We start from the raw sequence: 21,178 nt of genomic DNA, 5'->3' as shown, positions 1-21,178 counted from the left end.
TTCACCATAAAAGGGTTTTACACGCATTTTCCTGACATTAAACTAAAATGGCAGCTGTTTATACAAGAAGGCATGAAGCCCATAGAGTCTCTGTAGTATAGTCAGGTAAAGTCACAAGCATTTTGACTTGACCGTTTTGCTTTCTGGGAAAAAAAAATTTTTAAACCTCAAAAGAATAACAGAATAAAAGACAAATAAAGGCTCAGTATCTCATTGTGGCAGGGTTCTATTCAGCAGAGGCAGTCTGAAGCCATGCCTAGTGGTTGAGTGCACACACACGTGGGTTGAGTGGACACACACCTGGGTTGAAAGAGCACACACCTGGGTTGAGTGAACACACACATGGGTTGAGTGGACACACACCAGGGTTGAGTGGACACACACCAGGGTTGAGTGGACACACACCTGGGTTGAGTAAACACACACCTGGGTTGAGTGGACACACACCTGGGTTGCAGTGGCTAATCAGCCCAGGGCTTAAAGGTGTGTGCCTTTCCATGGGAGTATCTGACACTGGAAGCTGCACGCCGAGAGAGAGAGCGAGATCAAGAGAGGCGAAGGAACAGACAGAACATGAGCTGGAAAGCCGAAAAGCTTTCACGCTATCTGGTTTGTTTTGTCTTCATTGTTTTAGTTTGTTATTTTTACTCAGAACCCATGAGGACGAGAGGAGAAGAATATCCTTTTTTTATTTTTTTTAAAGAAATGAACACTAGCTTTGTTTGCAAATAAAATGCCAGAGAAATTCTTGTGTCACCTGGCAAGTGATACATAGTACTTATCATAGTATTATCTTTGGTTCTTTATAAAATAAATGTTACAAATTATGATATTGAGATCTCAAAATATCAGGAAGAACGTATGCTAATGACTACTCAAGAATAATGATTACTCAATAGTGACTGGATTGGGATGCCTGCTGTCTGTCAGCACCAGTTGCACAGCTAAGCTGGTGAACTGTAACGTGAAAAGAAACTGCAGTTAGCTGCACGTGCTTCAGAGGTATCCTCCAAAATTCATGGAGTACGTCACAGTGGTGGTATGGTCCTATAATAATGGGATTGCAAACAGAGGAAAATGTGACCCACCTTTTATGGCCCTGTACCCTGAGCTCCATTGAGCTGACTAGAAATGCAAATTTACAGTATGTTTTTGTCTTATTTTATATTTTACTTTGATAATTTTGTCTTCATTTATAGTTAAATACAGTACCACAATGAACTGAAAAAATTCAAAAGAATCCGTTATTTCTAGCTTCTGTTGCTTTAGAAAATGATGTTGCCTTGGTAAACTCGCCCACCCCTCTGTGATCTTATTGTATTTCTTATGTGTCATATTAGTGCTGACAAATATCAAGGAAGATCGTCTGGAGAAGGTTTCTTGTGTTGACCACTTCGTCTTACTGAAGCTTTTAACAGCACTCTCTGCCCTGATCAACAGCAGTAAAGAGATGACAGGAAAGCAGGGCATGCCATGTGCCAGTTGTGCACAGTTTTTCCTCATTACGGACCTCCTCTTCACAAACCATACAGAAAATCTGCTTTGATGACGGCCCATCTCACACTGGCGTGCTGTTTTGAGCCAGATGGCTTATGAATCATTCAGACACCGCCGAATCAATTATTCATCCGGGCTAAAGAGCAAACACTTAGCTAATTGTCACACACCTAATACAGACTTGTTGATAACAGACAGAGGGAAAAAATGGGAGCATCTTTTCATATATTTTAACGACTATTCCAAGTCGTGTCTAAGTTTGAGGAGGAAAGACATAAGACTGTCCTGCAGCTGAACTCCCACAGTAACTGCTAATCACACACATAAATATCCTATGTAAATATCTGAGCACAACTAATACGTACAGTCTAAGAGTTCAGTTACTGAACACCTGAGCCACATGTGACTTCTATGTGCCTGAAATTCAAACGGTATGTTTTGTTAATCATTTAATAAAACAATGAATAAAAAATTAATAAATCTTTTAAACGAGAAATAAAGCTTCCACTTCCACAGTGTTTGAGCTTCTGTTACGTCTGTTTCAGTGATATTTAGAGTCATTCTGACTCTTGGAAAACAAACTACCAAGGGTTGTCTTTCAGAAGAGACCAGAATAATTCCTGTAGTCACAAGGGTTCAAGACTAGCAACCGTTTTATTTTGGATACGTCACTTTTAAGGTGTGGTAAAAAAAAGGGGGCTGCTACAGAAGGGGTTTATAGCAATAGCAATTTTTACAGCATAGTGGAAAAGGGAAAAAATTAAGTCACAATGCAATAAAGAAAGGCCCAAACAGCACCAAGCACCTAAGCGGGCTAGCGGATGCACATTTTGGCCTGATGGGACGGATAATATGTTTGGCACGAGAATGTCATTCTCGGTGTGATCACTGCCTCTTGCCGCGCGCCACTTTTTGGACTGCTGCCCAGCTCCCCGAGTTTGGCAGCCTTCTGTCGTGTGAAGACAGCCTGGCTTGGGTCGCCCTCTGCTCTTACAGTATATGCTCAGTCCTGATTGTATCTGAGGTTATGTCAACAGGTGATGATTACATGTAGTGCCAATTTAAAAAAAAACAAACAGAAAAAACAACATCTTTTTGTTCCAACTTTGGTTTGGTTTCGGTGTCTTTGGTGAAAAGCTGAGATTTGGGAATAATGACGGCAGCTCCGCCCCCGCTGCATGTGAGGAGCTGGTGGTGGGTAAAGGACAGCCGAAATGGGAGGGGTGCCATCGCTTGTACTACTGGCTGCCTGCTGAGAGGTGAAAGGAGAACCTGCAGGTCAGAGGCACCCCCGCAGCGAGGATCCCTCTCCCTCCATCTGCCGCACAGACTCGCCGCCTCCCCGGCGCAGTTAGCAGAGCACAGGGTGGCGCAGAGCACAGGCGAGTCCCTCGACAGCTCGACTCGTCTCAGGAAATCAGGCTTAATTCTATTTTTTTTTCTTTCTGAGCGTTGCAGTTGCCGTGCCACGTTCCAGGCACGAGGAAGAGCAGTTTCCATTTGACATTTGCGGTTGTGACTGGCAGACCTGCGCTGGATTAATCCCACAGCCCTCGTTCGCGCGACTGCGCTCCCGCGGAGTTCAAAGAGACTTCTGTCTCATCAGGGGAGGGCTGAAGAACCGGACCCCCCCTCCCCTCCCCATGTCTCCCTTCTTCATCACTGGAGCTCCCTCACGGAGCGGAGCGGGACCCATTAGCCATCGGTAACCATAGTGGAATTCCTCTCCGCTGTGGGGTCACGGTTGTCGCTAAGGAGGGGATGACATTTAGAACACCCGGGAAAACTTACGCAACAGACCGGGCCGCTGATTTATTAATGCAATGCAAATATGATGCACAGGAAATGAATCCACCTCTCTTCCTGCTTCTCCCGCTGAGCCCACCCACTCGACTCAAAGAAAATCGCTTGATTTGGCCATGTTATGCGGGGGTGTGGCTGCCGCGCCCCTGCTGGGTGAGGCAGGGTGACACAGTCCCCACCTCCCATTGGCTGTTCTAAATGGGCCTTTCATCATCAGCAGTAGGCGGAACTCAGCCACAAGCCTAGGTCTAAAACAAAGGCAACACTGCACGCCAGTGTAGTTTTCAGCCAAGCTGTAACATTAAATCACATTACAGTCACTTAACAGACACTCTAACCAAAAGTGATTTAAACATAAGAGAACAGTTAAACGCTAAAGACCACTGGAGTCACACGCACTTTCAGAAGTTTCTGTAGATATGAGCTGAATAAAGCACACAATTATAAGCAGGAAATATGGTCGCAGGACCTCACAGCACATTTGTGAGCTCTCTTTCATTAGCATTTGTACGATAACGTAGCAGAGCTGAGCACGTGGGTCATAAATCAGATAGGGACTACACTAATGGCTGTGGATCCCTGGCCAGCCAGAAGGTGCATCACCCCTTGCTGCCCTGGCTGATTGGATACACTGGACATGCATATGTATGCACTGTATCAGTACGCATTGGTTAGGCTCCAGGCTGACAGTCTTCACCGCCTGAGCCACACCACACACTACCATTACAGGCCTTCTTTACCACTGACATCCAGCTATTTGTTCATCAGTGTTTTGTTTTGTTGGTGTCTCCTTTCCATGTTTCCTTCCTCCTGAAAACCACTGTCCTCAGACAACTGTCCTACTGAGCCTGCTAAGATAACAGCTGGCAAAATCACCTTTCATATACTTTTAGTACTTTACAATTTATAGATATTATTGTGAAAGCAAAGCACATAAACCCATCCTGTATCTGTGCAAAATATTTTCTGATAGATTCATAAATTCATTGCAAAGGTTACTTCAACATTCTGTGAGATTTTTGTTTAACATCTCTATGAACAAACACAATAGCTAATGATCATTAAATCACAGTAGACATTGATGAATCAAAAAGGTTAACATACTTGAATTATACAAATACAATTATTTTAAAAGAGTAAGACGACATTTCTTTCCACTGGATAATCAAGTCCAGCCTGACGCACGATAAGGTCAGTGTACATGCAGTGTTATAACACATAGTTAACACTCAAGCTGAGGCTCTAAACTATTACAACCAAAACTATTTTTTCTTCACTCGGCTATATGTAGGTACATACTGTTCTATTTAATTGGACCATCAAGTTGATGATTCTTTCAAAGCTGATGAGCTGAAGCTTATAAGCAATGCCATCTTCTTAGACTAGCTTGTTGCCGCCGAGTTCTAATTTCGTTCAATAATCTACATCCTTCCAGGATACTCTGGCATGCGTCATTCAAATGCAGCAACAATATTATGTACGGCTTGTGCTAGATCTAATGAACTAATACTACGCCATTCCAACTGTGAGAGTGTTACATTCAGTTCAGTGTAGTGGTCAGACAGGATGCACGCATCATCCATTCAATTATATTTATTTGATTAATCAATGATGTCACATTTCTGTGCAGAGAAATTATTATTGTGTTTACATCAAAGGCCTGCAAGTGAATCAACAGTCTTAAAATCTTTCAAAGCTTTGCACATTATATTGTGTATAAATACTCTGTCTGTCTGATTAACAAGTCCTACAGTCCATGGGTACTTCTAGAAAAACTATACCTTGCATGAAATCTATGATATGCTTATGATTGCATCTATTCCATGAAAATAGAGTCTCCAGGTTACTGGGATTGCATACAGTTATTAGAATAGAGTCAATGCTGGGGATTTTACTACAATGGCCAAATATTTTAGAAGAACTGGGAAAAATCACTTGAAGATATTCTGAACAAAATGGCAACAAGATCTGAGGGCTCTGAACATCACACTAATAAAAAGTAATAAAAAACAAGATTTCCTCTGTTAGCCACCATTAACTACTGTCTCACAAACAGGTCAGCCCGCCCCCGGCAAAACACCCACTGTAAGATGACCTCCCTTCCGCTTTCTTTTTTTAAGTTAAGACCTTAGCCGCAGGTTACACAAATCAATCCACTTGTCAGGGGATACACTGTTCATTCGCTTGGTTTCCTGCATCAGGGGGATGACAGGACCCGGGGACCTGCCGCTGTGTGGGATGATGACACAATAGGAAGTGATGGCAGGCCTCTGGATGAGCGAAAGGAGGTGTACTTTGCAATCAAAGGGGCGGTGTGTGGCACCGGTGCCCTCCTCTCCCACTGTGCTCTCCGCGTTTTGATCTCAGTACCTGTCTTTGTTGATTGTTGTGGTCATTGCAGATTCAACCCGACTGTGAAGATGAATCCTCTCTTCCACCAGCAAGACCAAGGTAATCAATCTATTTAAAGACAGACACCAGATCTGTGAATGAAACGGGGCTCACCCTAGACACCAAAACCAGGAGTCACAAAAAATATCCCACTACAATCCAAAAAGGATTTTTCAGAAGCGAAACATTTTCGGCACGGATGGTTCCATGATTTCATGTCCTACACAACATACAGAAGACATATGGACTGGAGGGTTGTCCTACAAGTTTTCTCCATCAGTCCACACCATGGCAGTACCAATGTCCAAACTATGTTGTGTGGTTATTCAGAATAACAGTGCATCCCGTTGTGCATCTCCATTCGTCTCATCAACTGAACCAGCACAAGGACTAAAATAATGAAGTAATACTAAAGCACATAATGGCACAAGATAAAGCAGCATTGTGGGCCTGAAATTGAAAATAGAGTCTGTATAGTAGACCCAGGTTTTAATTTCCCCGGCTCTGAATTCACAAGCACCTCTGCAAACATCAGAGAAAAATCAATAAAACCTCAGACTCAGATCTCTATGGAAAGGTGGAAAACGGCACGGTAGCACTATTTAACAAAACTGGTATCATGTAGCCGTGTTTTCACCAGATCTGGTGTAGGCTATACCGTGTGAATACCGCGGCTTGCCACTTCAAGTCGCCACTGCTTACCCTCTGAGGCGCTTCCCCCTCCATTTATTTAACTATTTTCCCGGGGGAAACCGAACAGCCACTACTCAGAGGGTTCAGAGCACTGTGTACTAAGAAGTGCTGCTTTGCTTTAGACGGAGGTGGTGAAGCAGTAGCCACTGGAACCAAAGGGGAAGATGGCACTGTGGCAGGGCGCGGCTGGGGAGAGGAAATCGGGCCCGTCAGGCGCCGCGCCTGCTGGTTAAGCGGGCACACATCCGGATGACCTAATCAGCTCAAGGGTTAAAAATGTGCTTCTTTCCACAGTAAGTGACTGAGACCAGGAATCATTATACAGAGAGAGAGAGAGAGAGAGAGACCAAAAGAGAGGAATGAAACACAGGACAAAACTGTCTACTCTGGCGATGGAGACCTCTCCACTGGTGCAGAAGGTCAAGTAGGCGTGGCCCCAGATTGCCCCGATTTCCTGTTCCAGACCAAGCCCTGCCACATACGCCCTTTTCAAATGTAATATATTTAATTTAACCGGATATATGCGTCATACAGTAGATTTCAGGCCACTAACCATCCGAAAGGGGATCAAAATTGAGAAGTAAAAAAATAAATACACTGGCTAAATTAAATTAGCCAGAAATCCCTGTGTACCTTTCACGCTGATGATACTTATTGGTTTAAAGGCCATTTATACTGAACCTTGAAATAACACAATGTAACAAAGAGAAAACTGTAAGACTAAAACAGCAGGATCCGCTCATTTCACAATGCAGTAGTTTTGCTATTTGCTTGTAAAGACCATCTTCAAAAACTAGATATTTCAGAACTACAAATACAGAAAAAAGGAGCATGTATTCTTCTCTCTTCTCTGAAAAGACCTCTATGCACCCACAGTATGTCTTATTCCAGCATGTTGACTGTGTGCAACAACACTTTTTCTCGCTATTGAACTACAAATACAGACATATTATTCAATCTAATCTATTTTCTCAATTGTTCCACTTCACTGTACATGAGTATTGATGAAATATAAAATAACCACAGCTAAAATGCACATATATTGGATTTCATCTTATTTCTCCAAGGGATCACTGCATAAAATTCAAGAGTGTCAAGGCAGAACCAAGAAAAATACCAATGCTCGGAGACAGGGATTGACGGGGGCAAACTGATGCCAGTTCGGTCACTGTCCTGGAGGAGCGAGGGAGCAACAAGCACCCCTGCCCTGTCCACTCAAATCACCGCAGCGGACCGCGGATGGAGCGTCGGGTGCCTTCGTCACGTCAGGGTGTGGTGCGGGCCTTCAGGGGGACTGACACGGCACGGCGAGGACAACCATTTCGCACCGGAGACGCAGAGAAGGAATCCCTTTTCGAGTAGAGCACAGTCGCCGGCTGTCTATCGGGAGAAGGTTAAAATGGCGGTTGCGGCTGGGGGGTGGGGGGGGGGGGAGGAGTAAAAGCGACTCCGGGGAGAAGCAGCTGGCGAGACGGGAGACGACCCGTTAAGCGGAAAGCCGTCACAGCGCGTTCCGAGCGTGGGCGCGCGTCGCGGGCCCCTCCCATAAGATTGCCGCGTGGCCCGGGCGCCCCCCCCCCCCCCCCCCCCGAGCGCCCTTCCGAGCCGCCGAAGCCTCGGTGTCAGCGGCGCTCTTTACGCCGTAGTACTCCCGGAGAGCTAATGACAGCGTGCGCGGAGGAGACGGGCTAAGTACAGGCCTGCGGGGCCCTGAGCCTGCGCCAGAGAGGGACACGTGCTGGGGTCTGCAATTAACCGCAGGGGCCGCATCGCAGAGCTCATCAGCGCTCTCCTCCCGAAAGCTCCGCTCTTCCGGAACGCGGCGAGAGCGACACCGAGCGCCGCGAGGATCGAAAAAGGAGGAGGGAGGCTGGTGTCACGTCATCGACTGGTACAGCACTTTTCTCCTCACCTTCATTACGCGTCTATGAGGTTGGGTTCTGGTTGGCAAATAAATGACAGCTGGGTTGTGAAAACTGAGACTCCCCCACCGAATTCTGACCCCCAAAGCCATTCCATCAGAGACCGTGTCCCTGCCAGCCCAACGCGGCTTGGAAATAGCAGGAATATAAGAACATGACAGCTATCTGTCCGGTCTCCATAGATACCTCGGTGCAATGCCCTCTTACTCACGCATCACTGTGACAGATCCAGCTGGGGATAAGGCGTGGGATTTCCAGACCCGAGTACCTTCAGGCTGATTTCGTTCTTTGGGCACCTGCAGCTCTCGGCAGATGTTTCCTTTGGTGTTTTCAGCTTCGCGCTGCTGAATATTCAGGGATGCCGCTGTGTCGGGCTTGTAAACACAATTAAATTAACGCTGGACACCGCAGGGGAGGACAGGACCTCCGTGGTTCCATTATATTCCCAAGCCCTTCGTCAGGTCAAGTCAGCTGGGTTAACCTCGGCAAACAGTGCAGTGTTCTCACAGGAGCTGAACTCTTTTTGGAGCAGGGGGAGCTTTGGTGACAGCAGCAGGTGTAACTAGTTCCGTATGAACAGACTTGTCTCTTTTCGCCAGTGTGGTGGGTGTCAAGATGATATGGAATTGCTAAACGTACCATTGGTTAGCTACTGTACGTATATATTCTCTGAACAGAGTTTCACTCATGAGCGCTGGGGTTCGTCAAAGCAACGGAAACGAAGGCACAAGATAAGTAGGGCACAGTAAAACAAAAGAAGCTCAGCTTTCAGGAGGACACAATACGGACTGCAAATAAAGCAGAAGGACCTGGCTCTGGCCCTCACAGTCAATTTTCTGAATCCAGTAACACCAGTTTCTCATTGATCTATTTGCAACTGAAGCTACAGTACCTCCTTTAAACTGACCCTATTCAGATCAGGGTTATTAATCACTGGGATAGGGTGATAAAAAGAGGTGGAATGGTGTTTATCAGTGTCTCTAAGTGAATCCTTGCCCCTGTGAGTATGGCAGAGCACAGTGACAGGAGGATCCAGAGAGGCAGGGGCGCACAGCCATTTGCAAGCGGTCTGACAGAGGGGGAGGAAGCTTGCTGGAACAAAGGTGCCAATTAATGCCAGTGAGGGCCGGGTATTCTTCTGCCTTGAGATTCTGGGTATCTACCCACTTGTAACTGGGTCTGAGATTACCAGGACTAAATTTACATTTAAATCACTACAGTCCTGAGCCAGGAGATAACAGGTTTCAGACACGATTGCCAATCCACTTATCCACCCACTCTGGCGGGCTGCACAGCGCATGAGGCACTTCTGCCCTGTTGCCACGCTGTGGAAATGTACTGTCCCTGGGCTTATCTGGTATTGAAAGATCTCCACAAACACACACAAAAACACACACACACAGGCTTGCTCGCTCTCTTTCTCGCGCTCACTGTCTCTCTCCACAAACACACAAAAACACACACACACACACAGGCTCGCTCTCTCTCTTTCTCGCGCTCACTCTCTCTCTCCACAAACACACAAAAACACACACACACACAGGCTCGCTCTCTCTCTCTCTCTCTCTCGCGCTCACTCTCTCTCTCCACAAACACACAAAAACACACACACAGGCTTGCTCACTCTCTTCACGAACACACAGAAAAACACACACAGGCTCTCTCTCTCTCTCTCTCTCTCTCTCCACAAACACACATAAAAACACACACAGGCTTGCTCGCTCTCTCTATCTCTCTCTCACCACAAACACACACAAAAACACACACAGGCTCTCTCTCTCTCTCTCTCTCTCTCTCTCTCTCTCCACAAACAGGCTCTCTCTTTCTCTCTCTCCACAATCACAAACAAAAAAACACACAGGCTCTCTCTCTGTCTCTCACTCACTCTCAGCAAACACAAACAAAAACACAGGCTCTCTTTATCACATACACACACACACACACAGACACGCGCACACGTGCACAGTACCTGGACTGCGTTGTGCCAAATGACTCATTACATTCATTGGATGGAGCAGAGACACACAGAGACATTCTGTCATCCAGCCGTGAAGGCTTACAACTTACAAAAGCCTAATAATTATGCTTTAAAAAGGAGGGATTGCCCACTTAACATATGGCGCAAAGACAGTCACTCCGACCTCCAGGTCTTGATTTTTCTGCATCTAAACAGATGCCTTCTCACTAATAGCTAATGGTACTAATGACTCATCCACCATTACCACCAAATCTCATAATCTTTAGTCATTTCTTAATAAGGGCACAAAGCCCTGGCAGGCTCTTTCTAATGTGTATCTATGCGTGTCTGTGAAACAAAGGGGGAGAGAGAGAGTGATGTGTACGTGTGTTTCTCTGTGATAGTGAGAGCGAGTGAGTGAGATAGAAGTGGTGGTGGTGCAGATACCGATTGCTTTATGACACACGTTCTTCATACCCACTTTTAAAGCATTTATAATTAACCTTTAACAACCTTTTTTTGTACCAAATTATGCAGATGTTCCAATTCACTGCTGCACATAGACCCAGATGAAGTTCCTCCCACGATTTTTAAATAGATCAAAAATGTTATTGTTCTGATACGGTTATACTTTTGAAATCAAATGACATCCTTCAAAATGGAGCCGTTTCACCCCAGTCACGGTGAGGTTGTACAGTATTCCCAAAGATCACCAGCAGATGAATTTACTGTAAAACCATGCATGCAACTGTAATGTGGTATTTCTGCACAGACCCACTCTGCCCTTATAGACTCTGAAGATTTTGTAGTGTTGTTCCCAAACTGTAGGGAAGGTCATGTGATGACCTATTATTATAATTTGTATATTTTACACTGTTCATTGTGACCAGCTAAATGAATCACTGCATATGTTGCACCAGTTATAGAGTACAGACAGTTATTGTGATATGATGTTATTTATGAAGTAATTCCATATTTAAACATATGCCAGGCTTTAATTTCATAAGATGTGGCTCACAGTAAATGCATTTGCCCATGAAGAGGGCCATTGGAGCAGAATGCTCAAGAACAAAGCAGTTTTACACTGCTTACACTGAATAGAATGCATAAACCATAAATAAGCTTACAGTAGTTCACCAGCTGCCTCCCAATGTACATGGTTCACATACCGAAATGCGTATGCAAAAAAAAACATTGAAATTTCATACATCAATATACAAATAGCTTGTGGTTGTGCTACACAGTGACAGACTGCTTTAGTTCCATGTTCTCCATGCTAGCCTGGGAGATGACACTGATTTACTTACAATGACAAGCATGTGCTGATGCCTTTCAAATGCATTAAATACACCGGGCGTCTAGTGTGCCATCATTAACTCGGCAAAACCTTTTGGGCTTGGAAACAGTGCTCTTATTTCTTCAGAAGGGACTCAAGTGGATTGAAATGACCAGGCATTTTGCTGCCAGGTGAGGCCAGCAGCTGAGGAGTCTCTTTGAAGCAGCAGAAAAGCCAACATGTTCCACGCTGACCATCACTTATTTTCTTCCAAAGCAGGGAATTATGGGAAAGTGTTTCTTTTTATCCCCTGAACAGGAAGTTCCCGAACCATTCTATATACTAAAAGAATCAAACGCTACCATGACTCATATTTGAGTGACATTCAACGTAAGAAAGCATGTCTGTTAACTGTGAGATAGCAGTAACTGAGGAGAAGCAGATGCTGAAAGGTGTTGAATTACTTCTCAATGTCATAAGTGTCGCTTGTTTGGTTTTACATTTTTTTCAAACCGTAAGTCCATCTCATTAGCACCATGTCCTCTACCAATTTATAAGGGTGAGCAAGCACACCATCCGAGACAACAGTCAGTCAGCCGAACAGCATCTTTTGCACACTGCAATCTGTCAAGGTGCTCAAATGCACCCATGCTCAAATGTTCAATCTGGGGAATTTCTGTTGAGTGGCGAGGCAGTAGAAGCCCTCCCACATGAAACCCTGTGTCTCCGGGCGACATTACAGCCAATTACGTGTCACCAGTATGGGACTTCCACACAATCAAAACGGGAACAGTCTGTGTTCAGTTCTGGCTCCTGGCACATTGCTGGTGTATTAAAGAGGGCCTTAACCAAACACACCACTTGAGACATATCTGCGTCCAATTTATGAGGTTTCTATAGAAGCGTATTGATTTCCTTTGCAGTTCCTTTGTTGTGTCACTTGCAATGAAGTTATCCATGCCGTTCACCACAGACTGCTGTCTAATCACATTGGATCATGTCACTTGTTCCATTTTGACTCTTTAGGACATTTAGAATACCAACTTTGACTTCTGAGTGATGAGAGAGTGCTGGAGAAATGCAGCATGACACTGACAACACTGCCTGCTGACAGATTAGCAATTGTGACTTGAGTACAGCATAACCAATAAAGACAGGCTACAGTTGGCATCTGATAGTCACCCACTATATCAGCCAATATCCACCGCTGAACAAGCCAGAATATTTGGATACATATGGACTAATACATTTCTTTCTTCTTTCTGTATTCAAACTCCGAGACACTTTGAGAGCAGGCACCCTCTTTTGCAAATGCACACATAAAATATAACAATTTAAAATAATTAGCACAATGTAAAATGAATATTTAAAATTCAAAAACTAGACATACAGTAGTTTATAATGCTAATAAATCACATTAAATAAGATACATTAAATAATAATAATAATAATAACATCATAAAACATCCACATTAAAACACTCACAATTCAGGCCAAGCTAATTATTCATCATCATTCTGAATTCATTTAGAGACACTAAAGTATTTATCTTCATGGTTTGCTGTAAGGAGTTCCAGGTATCTGGGGCACAGAATCTAAAAGTAGTCTTTCCAAGATTTGACTTGGATTCTGACCCTAGGAACCTGATGTGACAAGCAGTCCCGAGAGCATGTCTTATGGATACCAGTGTTCCAAATGAGAAGCTGTGAAATATATGGAGGCAGTTTTTTTTTGTAGAAGTGCTTTGTAAATAAACAGATACCAATGAAAATTTCTCCCAACATAAAGTGATGGCAAGCCAACTTTCTGCTAAAGAATGCAGTGATGGATGCAACGAGCATCACCGGAAATAATCCTGGGGGCAGAATGGTAAGTAGCATCCTCAAGTATGAGACAGGCGCATGCCTATATATAACTTCCCCAAAATCCAGGACAGAGAGATGTGTTGCCTTGACAGTCCTTTGCCTATAGACCACAGGAAAACAAGATTTGTTCCAGCATAGGAAATCAAGCTTCATTCTTAAATATTTTAACAGATTGTCAAAAAGTAAAGTTGATCTCAAACCAAATGCCTAGATATTCATATGCAGACACATTCTCGGCATTAGTACCACTTAATGTACTGTATTGATCATGAGGTTAGTGTATTCACAATTTCTTGCCTTTGAAAATAACATGCATCACAATTTAGTTGTATTTAATACAAGCTTGAAATTCATCAGTGCATGCTGCAAATAATTGAAAGCAGACTGAACATTTTCAACAGCTATATGCATAGAATGACCAAAGCAGTAAATTGTTGATTCATTGGCACACAAGAGGAACTTTGCAGAAGTTATAAAAGATACAATATCATTAATATACAGAGTAAACAAGACTGGTTCTAAGATAGAACCCTGAGGAACTCCTGTCTTAACACTTAATGATTCAGAACATATATTACTTAAAACCACACATGGTAATCAATCTGGTAGGTAGTTCTTAAACCAATTCAGATTTGTGGTATTGAGGCTAATTAAGGAGAGTTTATGTAAAAGAAAGGGATGATCATCCATATTAAAAACCTTTGAAAAATATACAAAAACAGCTGCATTGAACTAATGATTGTCCAAAGCTGATACAATATAATTTATGATTAATTAGTATGTCCAGACATGAAACCAGACAGGTGGTAACATAGGATTGAACGGCTAGCCAGGAAGATAGAGTTGAATGGCTAGCCAGGAAGATATATGTATTTGTATATACTATATGTATATATACCACTTTTTTCCTCTCTCTAATCACTGTAATGCTCTTCACCATCAAGATGAAATGCAATGCTGTATTAGACTATTATTAAATGACTATTCACTGACATACTCACTTCCATATTCACACAGAGTCTAGGCATTCTTACCAAACATGTCAACAGCCTGTTAACAGCCTGAATAAGAGTGCATGCAGGTACAGCCATTGTAAATCTATGATCCTGTAATTTTCCTTATTTTAATTTGCCACAAATTGTTACATGAATTGAGCAGTAGAGTGCCATTCATTCAAGTTCATTTTTAAGAGGACCATTAAGTGTAGCATAGTGAAGTGTCTGCTTTCACTGCAGTGGTTCATTGTCATGTTATGTAACAATTCAAAAAAACAGTTCAAAAGCACAGTATGGGTTTTTTTTTTGCTATGCAGCAGATGCACAGCATCAAGGTTACACTACTTTCAAAATAAATTTTGTGTTTTGAAAAGTACACAGTAACACATGCAATTACACCAGATAGGTAACATCTTGAGAGGTGAATGGGCAACATTTCAATAAAAAAAATGTTTCTAAAAAATAATGATAAAGCAATGATGAATTTTACAACTGAAAAAAACAGTTCTTGCTTTTGATTAAGGTTTTTTAATCCAAAGATGATAAATGTTTTGCAAAGTGTAAATTCTTTGTTTTTAAATCCCCTGGCTTAAAGGCATACCGTGCAGGAGTTTTACCTTGAAAGTATTATAAAATAACCATGCTAAGACATATCTATAACACACTTGTAATCTCTGTCTTTTCCTGCACTTTCACTAAATTTGTGTACCTTTTCCTGTATTTTTTATTCTAAAATGAGTTTGGCACGTTTCTGGGCATGGCACTAATCCCTGTGTGGGGAGAAGTGTGGCCACAGAGCCAGTGGGACTCCAGATACAGCAAAGCAAAAAGACAAGCTCACAGGGCTTATTCAAGAACTAGATTTAACCTTGGAATTGCTTTTCCTTGTTGGCATCAGCTGAAGTTCAACAAGGGGATAAAAAGCAATGTGGAGTTAACTTGTTTTCTGTTGGACCTTTTGTGAGGGTCTGACATTTTCTACATAAAAGTCTCATCGATAAAACCAATATTACATTCAAAATAATGGAATTAATTAAGCTATACGTCCAACATAATAGAATTAATTAAGCTATAATCAAATCTTCCTTTTTACTGTCACTTATAGTACAGTCACTCATTTCACTGTACTAACGTTACCTCTAGCTACCCAGCTAGCTACGTTAGGAGGGGTACTCAAACTAAGTTGACAGGGTTGAAGACTGAGGAGGAGACTTCTTTGATTGTAAACACAGTACCACAGCAAGGCTAAAAAATCCTGCATAGTATGCCTTTAACAACTGTTGCATATACATATATGGGCTCGGTACTGACAGGCATGAATTTGGCAATGAGGGGTGGGACTTAAGTTTCGAAAACAAATCCTAAAAGTCTACAGGGGCACAAGGCATCATGAATAAATGTCCAGACTGCCTTTTCTCTGTTACAGTCATTAAGTTACATTGTAGTGCAATTAACCTACTACCTGTGGAATAATGAAATGAGCAAGAAATGATTAACTGCCAGCTCAACCGAGTTGTTAAGCTTCTTTTTCTTAAATTAATTGTTTATGTCATTTGGCTCGGCACAGGCTGTTTGTACAACAGATCCATTATAAAGACACAGCAATCTTATGCAAAGAATGCATTTCTGTGACCACAGAAATTGAAAGTGCTCTCAGCCAAACACATATGCCCATAGACTTTGCATTAGGAACCAATCAGCCCTCAGTCCTATAAAACTGATATAAACTGAATTGTCAAAATGGGATACAATGAAAATGTATTGAAATATTAATTGACTGTTAGTGTACTATATTTAGGGAGCTAAGCTGAAAACCTTAATGGGTGCTGCCATATGTAAATTATGTATTTAAACACATAAAGCTGATATAATTACAGTATATCATTGTAAAATAGGATTCTTTCACACTGACAGAATGTGTGATGCGTGTTTTTATGAAAATGTGTGGGGCTGTACTTACTTTGACATTGACATTTTGCTGGCACACCAAAAAGCCTTTTGTCATGTACATCACTGCTCAAGGTTAACTAGACCTAACTGGTTTATGGATTTACATTCTGAATGATTTTCTATGTCACCACTGTGAAATCTGACAGATACTCCACTGTGAACATGTCAATGCACATTGCTAAACTGGGTGGAAGTCAGCAAGGCGAATAACTGTGTCTAAATAAATGGTAGATTCATGTCTAAATCACCACATGTGAATGAGGGCTTTAAGACAATAAGCTCCCATCATCGTGGAAGACCCCCAGAAAGGTACACAATACAAAACTCTTCCCAAGATCAGACTGAATGCCAACATCCTCTCCAACTGTCAATTACATTTAACTCCACCCTGCAGGTGGCTCAAGAACACATTCTCCCACCTTTTTGTTTCTTATCATGCTACACCAGAGCTACTAGCATAATTCCTTCACCTCAGCACACCATAGACTGTTCCAGAAAACACTCCAACTCATTATAATATACTGGAACTGATAGGCTCCAGCGACCTTGCCCAGGATACGCGGGTATAGATAATGGATGGATGGATGGATTGATTATGACCCTGTCTTGGTATCATATACATTCTGTCATATCTTCTCACTGAAACACTGAGTCACTGAAAGCAATTTTACAGTACTTTCACATGGGTATCAAGACTACCAATATATGACATGGAATGGCAAAAATATGAGCATAGTCACCTGTTATAAATGAATAAATACATATATAAAGATTACAATTAGGTTCAGACTCTTCTTACAATTTTAATTAAATGGGAGAATAAAAAAACTGCAGAACTTCGGATCTGCAGAAGAAAAACAAATGCTTTTAGGGTGGATTTAGGCTAGTTCTTTAACGATAAGCATCTAAGAAAAGATTAAAATGACAGGTGCAGTTTTAATCAAGTCCTCAAGACAAGCTACAATTTAAAGCATTGAAAATTCTACAGCTAAATCATGAAAATGTTTCCCCAGTCAATCATTATCATTACTATTATTATATGATTATGTCATTCTATTTTCCTTCCCTTTATTGATTGTTATTTTCTCAACATATGAGTGCTGAAGACAGAAAACAAAGTATTAGTCATGCTACTGAAGCTGGAGTTGTAATTAGGAAGTGAATGATGTGCTTTATTCTGCCTGTAGATTTAAACACACAGAACTGTGCATTTGTATTCATAACTACACGCAGTCTATAATATGTTATGAATCCTTACATCGTTGAGGGAAATTTGCAATTAAAGACAGCCAAGGACAAAAAATTCCTAATTAAAGTATTTAATCTTAATCCAAATGTTAGACACGACCGGTTATTCAGAGTGGAAATTAGTTCACATGAAATGGAGTCTGATGAGGACTGTGTACAGGAACCTAATCAATTTGGATTCACTGGTTTTATATATTTTTCAATTACAGAAACTGATAGAGGGCTGCTAAAAAGCAATTAGTGACGACGAAGAAAGCAACCCGATTAATATAAGACAGAGAAAATAAATGAAGCTTGTGTCAAAGAACTTCATGCGGCTGTCACCGGGCATGTCTACGTCTCCCTCCGCGTTAATGTCTTTAATAGCACAACGAGGCACGCGGGGAGTGAGAATGGGAGAAGGTGATGCGGAAGAAACAGCAGGGACTTGAGGGCAGCTCTGCCAATGGGGCCCAAAGCCCCCACCAAACACGGCCTCCACAGCAAGCAGACTGGTGCTTACACAGCGAAGGCCCGATCATGAATAATGGATCCGATGATACCATACAGAATTCTGTAAGAAGCCCCGGACCCTTTGTACCATTTCACTATGGATGGATTAATATTTCATCTGTGAAAGTGAGCATATGCATGCGACCGTGTGAATGCCATCTCGCTCATGTAGATCAGAAGGAAAGGGAGTGAGAGAGGGGGAGAGAGAGAGAGAGATAGAGAGAAAGAGAGGGACAGTACACAGAGCTGAGCTGCCATTGTCGTGTAATGCTGACTACAATGACAGGCGTGAGCAGATGTCTTGGCCACATCACAAGTACCACACCCATCAACAGAGTACAGCTGGCCAGTGGAAACTGTATCTCTTGGCAGGATTATGAGATTTCAACATCATTTTTCACATCCTTCACATTCAGTGCTTAACTGAAAGGAATCCACACATTACACAAACACCCCGTCTTTCAATGACCACAGCTGCCCCACCCTGGCTCATCCTCACTCTCTTCTTTGGTCAAATATTCAGACGCCACAGGTACAGGATAAAAAGCCTTTTTCTCTTTAGTGGAGCGCATGTGTATACACGTAAGAATAATCTGCAACCTAAATGTGTGGACTGAGCATGCCTTCAATCAGATAAGTGGGTAAAGACAGTTCAGTTCTTGCTCCATTTTAAGTGAAACGGTCTAGAAATATTGCACAGAAAAGCAAAGAACTACCCAACATCATGTATTGGCGGGACACAAAATTATTAGCTCAACAGGATACAAAGATAAGCACACCGATATTTCCATCAAATCTTTGTGGGTCTTAAACTCGGCTACCATAGAAGAGAACACCTGCAGGCACCTCACATTGGAGGACTGCGACTGGACTCTAGTGCAGAGGCAATAATGTGGGCTTTTCTATTCATCATCATCATTATTTTTCATAACCGATTATTCTCAGTGTGATCAGGGTTCAGAAACACCAGGGACCCCCTGATTTAAGGGCATTAAGTTTGCTCCACGCACACAGAACCACAGGAAATGGAGCTCATTTTCACAACCTGAAGGATTGCTCAGCATTCATAGTTTCTGCATTTCTGAAATTAGGTGGTTCAGGTGACATTCAATCCAAACAAAGCCAGCATCGCATGCTACTGAATTTCTCCCCCAAGAACAACCACACCACCAATAAATTAAAGTGGAGAACAAACATATGATGACTGAAGTCATTCTTTCAGTCTTTTCTCTTTTGTATGTGAGTTTAAGAAGCTCAGCAGAACACATTTGCATCTCTGGAGCCATATCCACTCACCCACTGAGCACCACGATGAAGTCCATGACATTCCAGCCAACCCTAAGGTAGGAGCCCTTATGGAAGGCAAACCCCAAGGCCACAATTTTAATCCCGGCTTCAAAACAAAAGATCCCAATGAAGTAGGGCTCTGTTTTCTCCTGAAAAACAAAAGGAAAATGTCAGTTTAAGAAGGTTTTATGGAAATCCAACATCTCTTCATTCTTGATCAGTTAACAGTAAAATAAATTAGGTTTCTTTGAGAACATATTTTACTTTTTCGTTTCTGTGGGTGACGTTGCACAATGGTGGAACATTAGGTATCTGCACTTGAATTCTGCATCATGAAATAAGATTAATCACTTGTAAATACAAACTAACACCAAGAGCACACTGCACTCCTCTGCACCCTACCTACACACCTCAACCACACATCCTCGTATCACTACGGAGGCCATTCAAGAAAAGGGAAATTGAAATAAAAGTACTGTATACATACAGCCGTTTTGCCCTTTTGGCTTATTGAGACTGAAAAAGGAGTCCAGAAGCTAAGGAAGGAGCTATGGGATTTGCTTCAGCATACAGTTCAGACACAGCTGTGCACTCTCTAACACACTCAACATGAGAAAAATAACTCAGAAACAAGAAATGAATGCTCATCCAGGGAGTTCTGAGAGGTTCCACAGCTCTGGGGGAGGCTTTACCTTCTGTGCTGGGGTCTCATTGAACAGAGTCAGAAGTGAAATGACTGCAGGCTCCAAGTGATGCAATAAAGGAAAGCCGTCTATTGAGGATCAGTTTGATTCACACAGTGCATTATTAAATGTGAATGCCGATTCAGGTGCAAGGAACTGTTTAGGGATCGAGACAATGTTTACCTGTTTACTGTGTTTCACAAGATCACTTTCTAAAATGGCTAGGTTGTCTTTATGCCTGTTCAACTCTAACAGAAAAACAATATTTTCCAATAATGTGGACAAACATCTCTGTGGAAAGCTGCTGACACAGCATGTGCAGCCCACTCTTCCCATTACCATTTTCACTCCTTAATTATGGTGCTGCTTACTTGCAGGCACCTCTATAAAGATTTATTAGTCTAGCAGTGTGCCTGCCAGGGCGATATACTATAATTTAGAACATGTCACATTAGTGCATGGACATGTGTAGATGTACTGGAAACACTCAATGCACATAATGAAATCATCATCAATAAATACAATTGAGGAGTTGAACGGCATTAGTTAATGGAACACCACACTGCTAACCAAAAATAATAATTCATCAGGGGTTATTGAAAGTGCTCAGGGCTACACACGTATTAAACAGGGCAGGAATGTGGCCACCTTTGAATAGCAGCGATTTTACTGGAGGTGCAGTTGCAATATAATGTAATAAATCTAAGAAAAAAATTTTAAATATTGCCCATGGAGAGTGTCATTGGATCAGGTACAGTAAAAGTGGAGCAATCTGCTTCAAGGGCAGTTCAGAAACTTCACATGCAGAGCATGCATGCATGAGGGCGTAAAAGAGAGCCTTGCCCAGGGAAACGTGAATGGTGCCACACCCGCTGCCAGCTGTCATTCATATGGCCCCGGTCTCCGGTGTGAGCGGTGAGCGCGATGACGTAGAGCCGCCCGTTTTAACAACCCCCTCATATTCAGCGCAGAGTTTGGCAGGCCCAATCATAATTCAAGACCTGTGTCATTGCTGAAACGTCCTCCATCCATTTGGGGAAAGGGTACATTTCCATACACGCCCTCTTCAAACAAGTGCATGTTCTTCCCACAATGCAGAGTGGCCTTCAACTAAGAATC

The 21,178-nt window shown here is 42.5% G+C and overlaps 1 protein-coding gene across 9 annotated transcripts in view; it reads right to left on the bottom strand.

The window, feature by feature from the left end:
• LOC118226064 (voltage-dependent R-type calcium channel subunit alpha-1E) overlaps positions 1 to 21,178 on the bottom strand; it is a 130,299-nt gene that overhangs the window by 54,398 nt on the left and 54,723 nt on the right. For all 9 annotated transcript variants that reach the window (XR_004764956.1, XR_004764955.1, XM_035415314.1 and 6 more), the window contains exon 5: positions 19,386 to 19,525. Coding sequence is in view for 7 of the 9 variants with exons in the window: in XM_035415314.1 (XP_035271205.1) it covers positions 19,386 to 19,525 (140 nt within the window). In the remaining 2 variants the exon portion in view is untranslated. The remainder of the gene's footprint in view (positions 1 to 19,385; positions 19,526 to 21,178) is intronic.

The sequence above is a fragment of the Anguilla anguilla genome, chromosome 4 (genome assembly GCF_013347855.1).
Source record: "Anguilla anguilla isolate fAngAng1 chromosome 4, fAngAng1.pri, whole genome shotgun sequence".
Classification (NCBI taxonomy): Eukaryota; Metazoa; Chordata; class Actinopteri; order Anguilliformes; family Anguillidae; genus Anguilla; species Anguilla anguilla.
This window is presented reverse-complemented; position numbering and strand designations above follow the sequence as displayed.